Source organism: Trachemys scripta, chromosome 21 (assembly GCF_013100865.1).
Source record: "Trachemys scripta elegans isolate TJP31775 chromosome 21, CAS_Tse_1.0, whole genome shotgun sequence".
In the NCBI taxonomy this organism is placed as follows: Eukaryota; Metazoa; Chordata; order Testudines; family Emydidae; genus Trachemys; species Trachemys scripta.
The window spans coordinates 18,651,368-18,665,158 of record NC_048318.1 but is presented as its reverse complement, the minus strand read 5'-3'; the positions used below and the strand labels follow the sequence as shown (position 1 = coordinate 18,665,158).

Genomic DNA, 13,791 nt, shown 5'->3' with positions numbered 1-13,791 from the left:
CTCCAGGTCCTCAACTAGTTTCTCTTTCAGAATTTTCTCTAACACCTTGCACACTACGGATGTTAAACTAACAGGCCTGTAGTTACCCGGATCACTTTTTTTCCCTTTCTTGAAAATAGGAACCACATTAGCTATTCTCCAGTCTAACGGGACCACCCCCGAGTTTACAGATTCATTAAATATTATCGCTAACGGGCCTGCTATTTCCCGCGCCAATTCCTTCAATATTCTCGGATGAAGATCGTCCGGTCCTCCCGACTTAGCCCCATTAAGGCATTCAAGTTTTGTTTCTACCTCGGATACGGTAATCCCCCATCCTGAATGCCCCTCTGTAGTGGTGCTAGTATCCCTAATACCTTCATTGGCCTCATTGAACACCGATGCAAAATATTCATTGAGATATTGCGCCATGCCTAGATTGTCTTTAATCTCTTCTCCGGCAATAGTCTTCAGCGGTCCCACTTCTTCTTTCTTTGCTTTCTTCTTATTTATGTGGCTGTAAAACCTCTTACTATTGCTTTTAATTCCCCTCGCTAGGTCCAACTCTACTCGGCCTTTGGCCTTTCTCACTCTATTTCTACATTCTCTGACTTTGCTAAGGTAAGTTTCTTTACTAATCCCTCCCCTCTTCCACTCTTTGTACGCTTTCTGTTTTTTCCTAATCGCCCCTTTGAGTCGGTCGCTCATCCAGCTCGGTCTAAATCTCCTGCTTTGTAATCTTTTTCCCTTTTTTGGAATGCAGGCCTCCGACAGCTCATGCATCTTTAACTTGAAGTAATCCCAGGCTTCTTCTGCCTTTAGATCCATTAATACGTTTACCCAATCCACTTCCCTTACCAGTCCCCTTAATTTGTTAAAATTGGCCTTTTTAAAATTATAAACCCTAGTCTTTGACTTAATTCTGTTACTCCTCCCATGTATTTTAAACCGAATTAGCTCATGATCACTGGAGCCCAAATTGTCCCCCACTACCACTTCCTCAACGAGCTAATCTTATGCTTGACAAAGTGAGGTGATCACTTGGGGAAGTCAGAAAATCATCCCTAGCACAATGTAACTAGCCAGGTGCAGGGGATGATGGTATCAGATATTGGTTGTTGCTCGAAGCAGGAGTCTAGGCTAATTATTTATTTATACAACACCACAAATACACACACTAAAACATCTCTGTTCCAAAGAATTTTGAATCAATAGTTGGATCTAATGTAGCAAATTCTATACCCCTAAGCAAAGAAACAGACAAGGCGCCTACATACCGTTCATAGTCCTCAGGGGAAATCAGAAACTGCTGCTTTAATTTCGCTTCTGCTTTGTTCTCCCACCAGAACTTGTTGGCTTCTTTTTTATGCTCCAGGCTTTAAAAGAAAAAAAGAATAAAATCAAGTTTGATTAAATCACTTAAATCCTGAGCTCCCAATCTAAACTAAGTAGAGAGCACGTGATTAATAACTGGCATACATGTCTCGTTAACAGCTTATCTCAAACAGATAGAGCAGCTTTTTGGGTTGCCCATGGCTATGTGACAAAAACTAGAGAGGTAAGGATACCAAGATAAACGGATATTGGAAGCAGGTAAGATATGCTGTAGCACTACAGGTACTGGTTTTCATTGCTCATTAAAGCAACATGAAAAAGCAAAGTGTATTTTGTGCAACCCCAATTTTAGGGTTTAGCCTGTTTAAAAGATCAGTAACAAAGTCCATATTCAAAGGTCTGTTTGGGCATCACACACCACTAAAATCTGGTGTTTGGTTCATGTCCTTCTCCGATGCAGAATTTTGGCAGAGTCACAGAAGCCTTGAAAGACGCACACAGCACATCTGTCTCCCTTGATAGTTGTATCCTGATCATCGCTGTAGAGTGTGAGCATTTCTTCTTTCTATATCTCACAAATTTAGTCCATACAAAAGCTAATGAAAGCTGTCTCTGAGCAACCACACTTTAAAAAGGAAAGATTTATGGAACAGCAAAGTGTTATCTCACCACCGCTATACAGACCTTGCATCTCATTTTGGTAATTTTTTTTTTTTTTTTTTAGAAGTACAATATTATACAGACCTACCATTAAAATATTATTGGTGGATAATAATACCGGAAGAGTTAGGAGTCATTTAAATTACTAGTTTAAAGTTATGTTGTGTTAGAGTAACTAGATTTTAAGCAGTGGGTTTTCTTTAAGATCAACACTTCCATATCTGAATTGTCATCATGTGCCCCCCAGGAGGCACTTAATGTAGATTCTATATGTAAATAAGGTTGTACACATTTTAGAAATATACACTGAAGACCATCTTGGGTGTGTTTTCTTTAGTTATTTACTTCTGGAGTGGACAAATTAAGAAAGCTGTACATGTTAAGCAACTTGCATCAAACACTTTAGCATTAGTTCTCACAACCTCCACGGAAGATCATGGAAGTAAACAGAAGGGAAGTGACTTGCCCAAAATCACATGGCAAGTCAGTGGTAAGGGAGAAATAAAAACTAAGGGCTGTCAGAAACTTCAGTAGAACTGAAATTATGTTAACTTCTTGTCCTACACAAGCATATCTAATTGGTTACTGCAGGGATCTAGTTGCTAACTCCTTGGTTTTATTGCCAGCTCTGCCTCTGATTCACTATATGATTTGAAGCATGTCACTTCATCTCTGTGCCTCAGAGTTGAGGGGCTGTGCACATACAAAGTATTATTAAACAACATAACATCCCCCAGGATGCAGATAGGGCTGTGGACACCCTACCTGGCCATGTGCTGCAGAAGTCCCCCATGCAACACTGTCAGGCTCCCATGGCTCAGGTGCCTTTTCACCTCCTGCTTGCAGCAGAGACACCAGAAGAGTTGTTCATGCTCCCCTGCCTCATACTTCACAACCACTGCATTTTTAATCATCTTCCGAGCCAACTGCACCTGATTGAAGGAGGAAAGAGAGGTGAATTAGTTGCTGTTTACCAATTTTTTGAAAGCTGGGTCTCTTAAAAAAAAAATTAAATTAATCATGGCCCCTACAATCCTATCATGTGCTTGAAATGGGCTATGCCTCTTATTGTATACATCTTTGGCTCATGCTCCTCCACCCAGCTAGTCTTCTGAACTCTCATCTCTCCTTCCCACATACACTTTAGTAAACACTAATGCAGATTTTTGTAATATTAATTATCCTCTCCTTTCCCACATGCTTTCATGAGTAGTAAAATAATTAATGTTGATGTTTAGGCTTTGTCTTCACTGTAGAAAAAGCTGTTGTTTACATAGAGACAGGTATCTCACGTTAGCTGTCGCTATGTAAACAAGTAGTGACAAGGCCCAAGTAGTTTTTACATCAATGTCAACCTTATATCCTCCACGTTGGATTTACATCAACTAGCTACATCCAGATAAAAACTACTGATGTCTCCAGTAGGCTTTTATATCGACATAGCTATCTCAACGTAAAAACACACTTTTTTCCCCCAGTGAAGACTGAGGCTATGTCTACACTACACAGCTTTTAGCGACCCTGGAAGTGTCGCTACAGCCTTGCCGCTAAAAGTCTCATAGTGTAGTTGCTGTTTGTCGGCTTGCCGACAAAAGACTTCCACTCCCAATGAGCAGAGTTAGCTTTATCGGCAGGAGAGTGCTCCTGCTGACAAAGCACTTTTCACACTGGCGCTTGTCATTAGCAAAATGTTTGTCCTTTGAGGGGTGTGGCTTTTTTTTTTTTTTTAAAACACCTCAAAGACAAAAGTTTTGTCGTTCACTTGCCAGTGGCATAGCCTTAGCCGTCGACTGACATTGGCATTAGTAGCCATTGAAATGAAGAGGGCTGGTCACACCTCAGAGCTAGTGGCTTGGATAGCAAAACTCCGTTGGACATCTCTGCAGCATTTACACTCGCTTCACATTTTGGATCTTTTCTTTGCAATTGGAAAAGTTAGAAACTTACTTTAAAAAAACTCAGAAAGGTGGGCTAAGGGAGAACGGCAGTGTCTGGTTACACCCTTGTGGCGGGTCTCCCACCCCAGAGGCTCACAGCCCCATGCTCTGGGAAATGCGGACTTAGTTACCACCAAAGAGGAGCGGTGTGAAGCCCCATCACCTCTATTATTTCGCATTTAGCGTGCTGGACAGACCGGCACTCTATGAGCCTCATCTTTCCTGATGGGGAGGCGTGACTCACCCCAGGTCAAGCCGCGAGCTGGTGTCAGAGGTGGGGATAGAACCCAGGCGTCCTGGCTCCCCGCCCCCTCCAGCTCGACGGCCGGCTCCGCACCCCGAGCTCTCCGCCCAGCTACTGGAGGGGCAGCGGGAGTGCGGAGGCTCCCGGCTCTCACCTTGGCCTGCAGCCGGCCGAGCGCCTCCCGCAGCCGCTGCTGGTGGCTGCCGCTGTAGAGGTGACGCCGACCCGTGAAAGCGGTGAGGCGGCAAAGGGGGCAGTAAAACACCCCCATGGCGGCGCTACGAGCCCGGCCTGGCGACCGCCGCCATCTTAAGGCGCCTGCCTCGACTGACGACTCTGTGCGCAGCGGTCGCAGAGGCGGGAGCAGCGAGCCCTAGCGGCCGCCCGCCAACTGCACGCGCGCCCGCCTCAGCGCCTCCCCCGGGAGCTCCCTGCGCCACGGGCCGCAGTTCCCTCACCGCCCCGTCAGGGGGGCCCAGGCCCGGCCGGGCTCCAACCTTCCCGCCTCAGGGGGCGGCGCTGAGGCTTGGAGCATTAGGCCAGCCTCTGGGCTGGGTGCGAGGATGGGAGCGTGTGAGGGAAATCCCACAGGTTCCCCTTATCGATTCAGGGAGCCCCTGGTCAGAGGTAGGGTGACCAGATAGCAACTGTGTAAAATTTTTGTGGTAAAAAACCCACTTCTTCAGATGCATATAAAAACGGGACATCTGGTCACCCTAGTCAGAGGGGAGCAGATAATCGAGGCTGAGTTCATGTGGTATTTCACCCAGTAATTCCCACCTCCAGCCTATACAAATTCTGCTTGAACTAGAACACATTTTTTAAAGAGACATCAGCCTCGATTTAAAGACTTCAAGTGAAGTAGAATCCACCACTAACACGGCTGCTACTCTGAAACCACATCTCTTGGTAAGTTGATTCCTGAGATCTTCTCCCTTGGTCAAATCACTTCTCTCTGCACTACACTGTAGAATGGATGATGCTATTCCCCTACCGCTCATGGAGGTTGGGAGGCTTCATTCAGTGATGTGACTAAAGCCTCATCTGCACACAGAAGTTAGCTGCATAGATTCAAACTGATTTACTCTCATCAGTCCAAACCCTGAGGTGGACCCTCCTAAGCGAAAATAATAGTGGCATATTTTGGATTAGTTCAGACCTATTCTAGTTGACTGAAGCTAACCCGAAATACACCTGGTAAAATGAATCCACACAGCCTTTTGCAGTTGTTTAACTAAACTGGTCTAAAAATCACACCTTTAGTTAAACCAGTGCCACTTTCTCATGCAGACATTTCTGAAACTCTTGGACAGAAGGTACTGCAGAGGGCAAAGCATTATTTTATTCGTTTCCACCAAATGTGCTCTCAGCACTTGCACACACTTTATTAGTTTACTAGAAAACCCAAAGAAAAAAATACATATTTTCCTTTTAAAAATACTTTTGCTTCTAGATAGCTTACTTTCCTCAGCGTGCTTGGACTGTGCAGCACCTTGTATTCATTGCTTTTGTTGGTAGTGTTTTTCTACCCTTTGTAAAGCAAAGTGGTTTATATTTCAAGCCCAGATCCTGCAAATTATCCTGCATGAGAGGACACTGGCACCCACACAAAGCCCTGTTGAAGTCAGTGTGGCTCTGCATGATGTAACCTGCAGGATCACAGCCTTAGTCAGGAAATCAATATAAAACAGCATTCCTGAGATCTTGAGTCAATTTTTCAAACACGCATAAGTGATATAGGCTCGTAGGAGCCTAAGTCCCATTGACTTGAAAGTCAGTTTTGAAAATTGGACATAGGCCGAGTCTACAGTAGAAAAGTTTTGCTGGTATAGCTACACTGGCAAAACCCTCCTAAGGTAGATGCGGTTATACCACCAGAAAAGTGCTTTTGCTGGTATGATTTATCTTAACTAGGTGAGCAAATTAAGGTCTTGTCTACAGTATAGAAGGATTGCCAATATAGCTATATCAGTATAGTTCATTATACCAGCAAACCCTCCTAGTTTACACACAGCTTATACCAGTTTCCCAAACAAAATAAGCTATACCAGGGTTCAAAAATGAACTAGATAAGTTCATGGAGGATGGGTCCATCAATGGCTATTAGCCAGGATGGTCAGGGATGCAACCCCAGGCTCTGAGTGTCCCTAGCCTCTGAGTGCCGGAAGCTGGGAATGGATGACTGGGGACGGATTACTTGATGATTTTCTGTTAATTTCCTCTGAAGCACCTGGCATTGGCAGGATACTGGTCTACATGGACCATTGGTCTGACCCAATATAGCTGTTCTTATACTGGCAAAAGCAGCACTGTTTTCTGATATAAGTGCATCTACTCTAGGGTTTATATTGGCATAGCTATGTCAGTAAAAAAATCACACCGCTCACCGACATCACTTTGTCAGGAAAAGTTTGTAGTGTAGACCTCGCATAAGCTGTACTGGCAAAAGCACTTTTTTGCTGGTATACCAATGTCTACACAAGGGACAAGTCTATACTACAAACTTTTGCCAACATAGCTGTGTTGGTTAAGGGTGTGATGATGTGTGGTCTACAATTGATATAATTGTGGCAACAAAAGCCACTAGTGAAGATGCTTTTTCTGGTATAGCTTATTTTGGGATGTGGGGGGTGGGACAATGAAGAGGAGGCTGACATGGCTATACTGACAAAAGCACAGTTTTGCTAGTAAAACTAGCTGGAATTTTCAATGAATCAAGAAGTTGGAAAAAAAAATTATTTCAGGTCTAATAATATGTTTAGTTTGGAGGCATTTTTACCCCCCCCCCTTTTTTTTTTTAATAAAAGCAAAGGAAATGAAATTTGGAACAAAGGGCTAGATTCACAAGCGGACTTCCATTCACAAAACCCCAGAAGAAAAGGTAATAGTAGTGGTGGTGGTGTACCATTTATACCCAATGGGTAAGCTACTCACTGGATAGGAGAGACCCAAGTTTGATTCTCTGGTCTGAGCAAGGACTTAAACCTAGGTCTTTCCCCATTCCAGGTCTTAACCTCCAGGCTTTTGAGTATTCGGGGGGACCTCTAATTTTCTCCTGTTTGAAGCTGTTCCACTTTGTATTAAATAATTAAATATTAATTGAGCCAGAGAGAGAAAAGGCAGGAGAATGATTCTAGCATCCTGGCTAGGGCACTCATGGGATGTGGGTGAGGGACACTGGTTCCAGTCCCTGCTTCAGTGAATTTTTAATTATTTATATCAGGTGGAATGTGTTCAGTAAGGGAGATTGAGAGAACCTCTGCCATAGACTAGCTCTTGGGGACTAGGTCACCTCCCTTTCCCTGAGAGGGGGAGACCTGGGTTCAAGTCTCTGCTCCAGCACAGGGATTCAAATCAAGATATTCTGCATCACTAGTGAATGCCCTGATCACTGGGCTAATGTGTATGGGGGCCACTATAATAGTTTTGTGAATGTCACCTAAATGTTGGATTTAGGTGTCCAAGTCCCCTTGTGAATTTAGTATGAAAAACAAATATTTCATTGTGAAAATGGCAAAATGAACCATTATGACATTTCTGGGGAGAGGAAATCTTATATTTTTACCAAAACAATTAGCCAAAATCAACACAAATTTTCAAAATGTTTTGATCTTCCTGAATCTGCATTCTTTGATGAAAAAAGTATTGTCCGAAAGATTTTACCCAGCTCTAATCACATCTCTTCACACCCTTACCAACGTAGCTATGTCGGCTTAACCTGTCATGTAGAAATGGAGTGTGTCTACACTACAGCTGCTACAGCAGCTCAGCTATGGGTCTGTAGTTGTGCTGCTATGGCATAGGTGCTTTCTACATCAACAGAAGGGGTTCTTCTGTCACTGTAGGTAATCCACTTCTCCAAGAGGCAGTAGCTAGCCTCTGTACCTGGGGTTAGGTCGACCTGTGGTTGTCAGGGTGCAAATGTTTTTACAGCTATGAGCAACATAGCTAGCTTGACCTAAGTTTTCGGTGTAAACTAGACCCTTGCCTTAGTCACTGAGATCCAGATCCTCAGAGATAGTTAGGCACATAACTCCCATTGAAATTGATGGAAGTTAAGCACTTAAATATCTTTGATGGTCTGGGCCCTATCTTTAAGTGTCTTAAAAGGAATTTCCCCATGTTCAGTAGCATTTTGGTCAGTGCTGATGTTTAGCTTTTTCTCTCCAAAATATAACGCACGGAACAGCCACAGTTTTCAGATGTGGCAGCAAAGTATATTGTAATATTCTGTACGGTTACTGCTTTGTATAAAATAATGGTAGTGATTAAAATAATTAAATAAGTTCTTGATCCTGCACACACTGAAGTAGTGAGTAAATTTACACATGTGAATAGTCCCAAAGAACTTATGGGGACTGACTACTCATCTGTGTAAAGTTAGTCACATACTTAAGTACTTGCAGGCTTGGGACCTAAGACCTGGCCTACACTAGGAGATTAGACTGGTATAATAGGTTGCTCAGGGGGGTGTGAAAAATCCACACACCTGAGCAATTCAGTTAAAGCAACCTAGCCCCCCAGTGTAGTTAGCACAAGGTTGATGGGGGAGTTTTCATGTCAACTAAGCTACCACCTCTCAGGGAGGTGGTTTATCTACGCCAACAGGAGAACCCCTCCCACCTAGGTAGCATCTTCACTGAGGCACTACAGCGGTGCAGCTATAGTGGTTTATATGTAGACAAGTCTCACAAACAGTCTGTGAGATAGGTAAGTAGTTTCCTGGACCCAGATTCTCAAAGGCCTAATTTCTGGAAATTAGGCACCTAAATACCTTTCAGGATCTGGGCCAGAGAGCTTGTATATTTGCTACATAGTTACTCGCACCTGCCAAGTAGAGGTTTACATATACTAATAAATGTGGAGGCTTAATTAATTTGATACGTCTGTAACTTTTTGAAACCTCTAGGTGAGATACTAGAAAGAGCAAAGATTATTATAACATTTATATACTCAACAATCCAATGCTAACTTTCTCTATTAATGCCTTTTGCATATCTTTACAATTTCTAGATCAGTGAAAACAAGTGAACATTTCAAATCTGAGGGGTTCTCAGCCTTGGAAAAAATGGGAATCCCTGCTGTAAGTAGCCATTTTTCAAAGTAACTTTAACAAGCCTGCTAATTGGTATTTAAAGGTGCCAATGAGAGGTGAGTCAATCACTGCCTTACTAGCTACTTCCCTATATAAAAAGGATCAAAATGATGATGTTAGAAGGAGAGAATTCAGGATAACAGTCCTTCATTTGTCTGCAGTCATGTGTGCTTTACTTTTGAAAAGCTGTTGATTTTATTTGTTACCTTGATGAAAAATGTATTTAATCTTCAAAAACAAAAAGGGCTGGGAAAACCTTCATTTAAAAAGTGGCCTTGAGAATTGGGATGTGGCTCAGGAACTTGAACTGGCTACTACAACTGATCAAGTTGCTGAAGGTAGGAAACATGCTTAGCATCTCATTTATGTAAATATGATCTCTTGCATTTTTCTATATGATGTTTCTTATACTCAAAGAATAAGCTAACTAGCTATTGTTACTTCAGTGACTATGCAAGCCAGTAAATGTAGCTGTTCCATGAGTCAAGTAGTTCTGGACTTTCTCAGTAGAACCTGTTATATGAGATGCTGGGCATCTGTGAATTATTGGGGATGATGGGTGCAGTTTGTTTTCTTTACTTGGCTGGAGTAATCCATGAAAGCTTATTTAAAAAAAATTGCTGGAAATAAAGTTATTTGAATGAATTTCATGTTAATTGTAATTAAGTTAACTGTATTTTAAGTTTCAGAGTAGCAGCTGTGTTAGTCTGTATCCGCAAAAAGATCATTAGATACTATAGCTTAGGCCAAACTGTTTTTTTCATTTGCATTTTGTAAAATCTCATGTCTCGTGACTCTCTTCATATTAATGTATAAGTAACTATGAACCTTCCTATGTAACTTGTGTAGGACAATCAATAAGGAAACTGGTTACCCTATCTTTATTATCCCATTTGTACAGAGATATATGTAACCAAGCAACATATAGCCTGTAGAGGAAATATGACGTTACATACGTACTTCCAGGTAGCAACAAATTTAATTCCTTGAACTTGGATGGATAAGAAAATTTAAAAACAAAATACTTAACAGGACAACAATTCTCTAAATCCATTAGCTAAGTGAAGTTCCTGCAGACTGAGGAGAAATCTCAGAACTAAATATTATTACCACAGGAGCTGGGACTTCCAACTCCTTTCTCAACACTCAGTGACTTGCCGTATCGCCTTGGGCAGATCACTTCACTATCCTGTGCCTCAGTTTCCCCACTGTGAAGCAGAGATGATACTTCATTCTCATAACCCATATGAAAGATATCTAATGTTTGTACAGAGTTTTCATGATTAAAACAACATAAGCAGTAAGCTACAAAATCATCTCTAGAATTAATCTTTTCTGAACAGAATCTCTACTGCAGCTTTAACTATGGAGTAGCGTCTGCTCTCCGTAAAGCTGACTCCCACAGCTAAAGTCTAGTCCGTTATCTATCACTGTAACAGTGACCTTTAGAATACAGCTTAACTTCACTAGACTTGGGGACTCTACCAGTTGCACTGCTGTGGATATAGCTCCTTTGATGGGAGCATTAGCATAGATATGGCATAAGCAGCTGCAGGCACTTTACCACCATGTATTGTGTTGGCCTCCTTGCAGCAGGATTAGACAACAAGACACTGGTGTGGGTTTTTATTGTTGTATTGGTTTATTTAGGTGAGGGTATGAGTGGTTTTGTTTTTTGTGTTTTAAACATTTTACTCCAGCATGTATCTAAACAGGTGTTTCCATCATTGCTACTAATAGTGGAGCTGTTGCCCAAAAAGTCTGGTGTAAGCATTGTTCATAAACTTCTTTTCCATTTTGCCCACATGCACCCCCTGAAAAAATATCTGCTAATCTGATGGCCTATTTTCATTTGACTTTGTCTTGTGAGGTAAAAGGCTTTTTAGTATCTAAGCTTGGTAGCACACCTGTGTGTGTGTGTGTGTGTGTGTGTGTGTGCACGCATGCACAATGCAGCATGTTAATGCCAGGAGGGGTCCATGAGCTCCTTACACTGAATGGGTGTAGTGAGGAATAACAAATGGCTCATAAACTACATGGAAATTGTGTGAAATGTATATTCCTTGTCTGATATTGCTGTGTTCAGAGCTCCCTAATCTATGGAGAGTGGGTCTTGTAGGTATACTTTCCAAGTGCTGTAGGGAATGTCATCTTTCAGGATACTTTATTTGTAACTGCTGGGGTCTTCTAAAACTAACTAAATTGAGGAAGTGACAGTTATGATCAAGTATCCAAAGAGATGTAAATACCATGGAGAGAAGGAATTTCTTCAGGATGCTTCAAGGAAGAAGGTAGGAGAAATAATATGAAATTAAGGAAAGATAAAACTTGGCTGAATACCAACAAGCCTTTCTTTGAGGTGAAGTGTTTTTAGGAGCTTGTTGGAGCTTAGTTCCCTTCAGAGACTAGTAGGTACTCCTTGAGCTCTGATACTTAAGATTGACAAGTTGCTTGCAAGCATTGACCTGTCTGTGGCTCTGAGGTACAGCAGGGTGTCTGCAAAGTATAATAATCCCCAAGAAGCATATTACAGTAGCAATAACAGATGAGCACTGTCTAACCAGTGGCAACCTAGAATTCTCTGTCATCATTGGTATGATGACTCCAGGTGGTGCTTCAGCAGAGCTAGTGAGGCTAAGGCATCAGGCAGGTGCAAGTTTGATGCATGTGATATGTCCTTGATTTTAGGTGGTAAGTTGTTTTGTTTTGTGTTTGTTTTTGTCTTTGCCTTTGAACCAGGTATGGAAAAGGATCTCAGCAAATACTTTCTACATGCTCCATATAAGCATCGTTGGAGCAACTCTGTCACAAGAGAAGCAGTCCAGCCCCCTCTATCCAAGGAGCAAGATGGCAAGTGATGACTCTGGGTTGTGTAGAGTAGGAATATGGACCGGGTTTCCTACACAGCATGGCGCATGTGGTTGGGTTGGCAAAGTTAATGAGGGTGGGCAGGGGAGAAGGATACTGTGGAGTCGTACACTAGCTAGTGCCTTGATACTCAGACTGAGGCTTGGGAGCTGCAAATGTCTCTTTAATGTGTCTCCTGGAGTTCTTTGCAGCACATATTAAAACACTGATTTAATTATTAACCAATCAGGATGCTTTTTACCATGTTATTAACCAATTGTAGAATACTTAGTCCATTTTGCTGTGAGAATGTATATGTGTGTGTGTGTGTATGTATATGTGTGTGTGTGTGTGTATATATGTGTGTGTATATATATATATAAACAATGAATTCACACTGTGACTCTCTTTGGTTATTTTGATAGCTAAATTGGCTCCTGAACCACTGAAATCTGAGTATCATGCAGCTAATGCATATGTACACCATGCTCCCTCGTGCATGGAATGTCAGATTTGATTAAGTGTGTGACAGTTGTCTTCTGGTGGCTGCACCCTATTGAGTCAAAGTCCCAGTACTCTAGCTCACAGGGAGTCTCCTCTAATTTGTGATAGGACTATAATTTTGAAGTTGGAGATACTGTTGCCTAATGAGCTGTCCAAAGGAACTAAGCAGCTTACAAAGGGGAGGAGGGGGGAACCCCACACAACTAACTTCAACAAAAGCACAGCTTTGCTGGAGTGATCTATCACCTTTGTTTCCACAGAATCTGATGTGCAGCCACACTTGTGGATGTGGGTAAACCCCAACCTGGTTTGCCCCATAACAGGATACCCTAATAAGGGAGTCCCAGGAAAACAAGTGCATTTGGTAGTTCCTGCACCCAAGGCAGCTGTTAGAAAACCTACTTCAGTAAAACCAAGGCCCCCAGTAGCTGCTCCCCTACAAACTACCTCTGGACAATGTGTTTCAGTGCCCCTAGTAACTGCTGCACCCAAGGTCTCAACTAGAAAATATAGTTCAGTAAAGGCAGTGGCTCTCGTCACTGCCCTGCAGACCTCTCCTTTGGCCTCTGTTTCCATACCCCCGTTGGCTGCTTCTGGTGCTGTGACCCTGCAGGCTTCCACAGTCAAGAATGTTCCCAGAAAACCAGTGTTCCCTGTATTATTGGCAGCTGTTGCACCCAAGGCTTCTACTCCAGTAAAACTTGTACCTCCAGTAGCTGCTGCATCAAAGGCTTCCAACAGAAAACATGCTTCAGTAAAGACTGTGCCCCCAGTAGCTGACACCATGCAGGTTTGCACACAGACACCTGGAAAAACCATCTCCCTGGAAGCTGCAGCACTTGTGGACTCCTATCAAAAGCCAGTCTTAATTGACTCCAAGCAACTCTGTCCCAAGGAGGAGGTACTACTGTGCTCCAGCAAAGCAAAGGTATGTTAGATGCGCTTCATGTGCACTGAATTTCTATGTGGCTTACTGTTGTTTTGGAGGCTGCTGGCTCCTGATCTTCTCACTAGCAGAAGCATCAGAGGAGCTAGTGGTAGCACAGCTGTACAACTGAGAGGGAGTGAACAATAGGAGACCAAGCTTCTGCAGTAAGAATCTCTTGCTCTTAAAGAGCAGTCTTTTATTCCAGTGTTGTGACAGGCTCTGTCTTGACTAATTAGTGCACTGTAGGTGTTGAGTGAGGAGG

The 13,791-nt window shown here is 42.6% G+C and overlaps 1 protein-coding gene and 1 long non-coding RNA gene across 3 annotated transcripts in view; one reads left to right on the top strand and one right to left on the bottom strand.

Moving 5' to 3' along the window:
- Positions 1-4,580, bottom strand: part of CCDC84 (coiled-coil domain containing 84) — a 10,331-nt gene extending 5,751 nt beyond the window's left edge. The window contains exons 1-3 of one of the 2 annotated variants that reach the window (XM_034754458.1): positions 4,310-4,580; positions 2,740-2,906; positions 1,257-1,355 (exon numbers count right to left, since the gene is read on the bottom strand). In XM_034754458.1, the coding sequence (XP_034610349.1) occupies positions 1,257-1,355; positions 2,740-2,906; positions 4,310-4,426 (383 nt within the window). In that variant the 5' untranslated portion in view covers positions 4,427-4,580. Of the gene's footprint in view, positions 1-1,256; positions 1,356-2,739; positions 2,907-4,155; positions 4,289-4,309 lie in introns of those variants that run through there. The other variant, XM_034754459.1, reaches the window with a different exon arrangement.
- A 152-nt stretch (positions 4,581-4,732) lies between these two features.
- LOC117868499 lies at positions 4,733-12,112 on the top strand. The gene is made up of 3 exons (XR_004643650.1): positions 4,733-5,064; positions 9,169-9,238; positions 11,990-12,112. It is a non-coding gene; the product is annotated as an uncharacterized LOC117868499 (long non-coding RNA).
- The last annotated feature ends 1,679 nt before the right edge of the window (positions 12,113-13,791 follow it).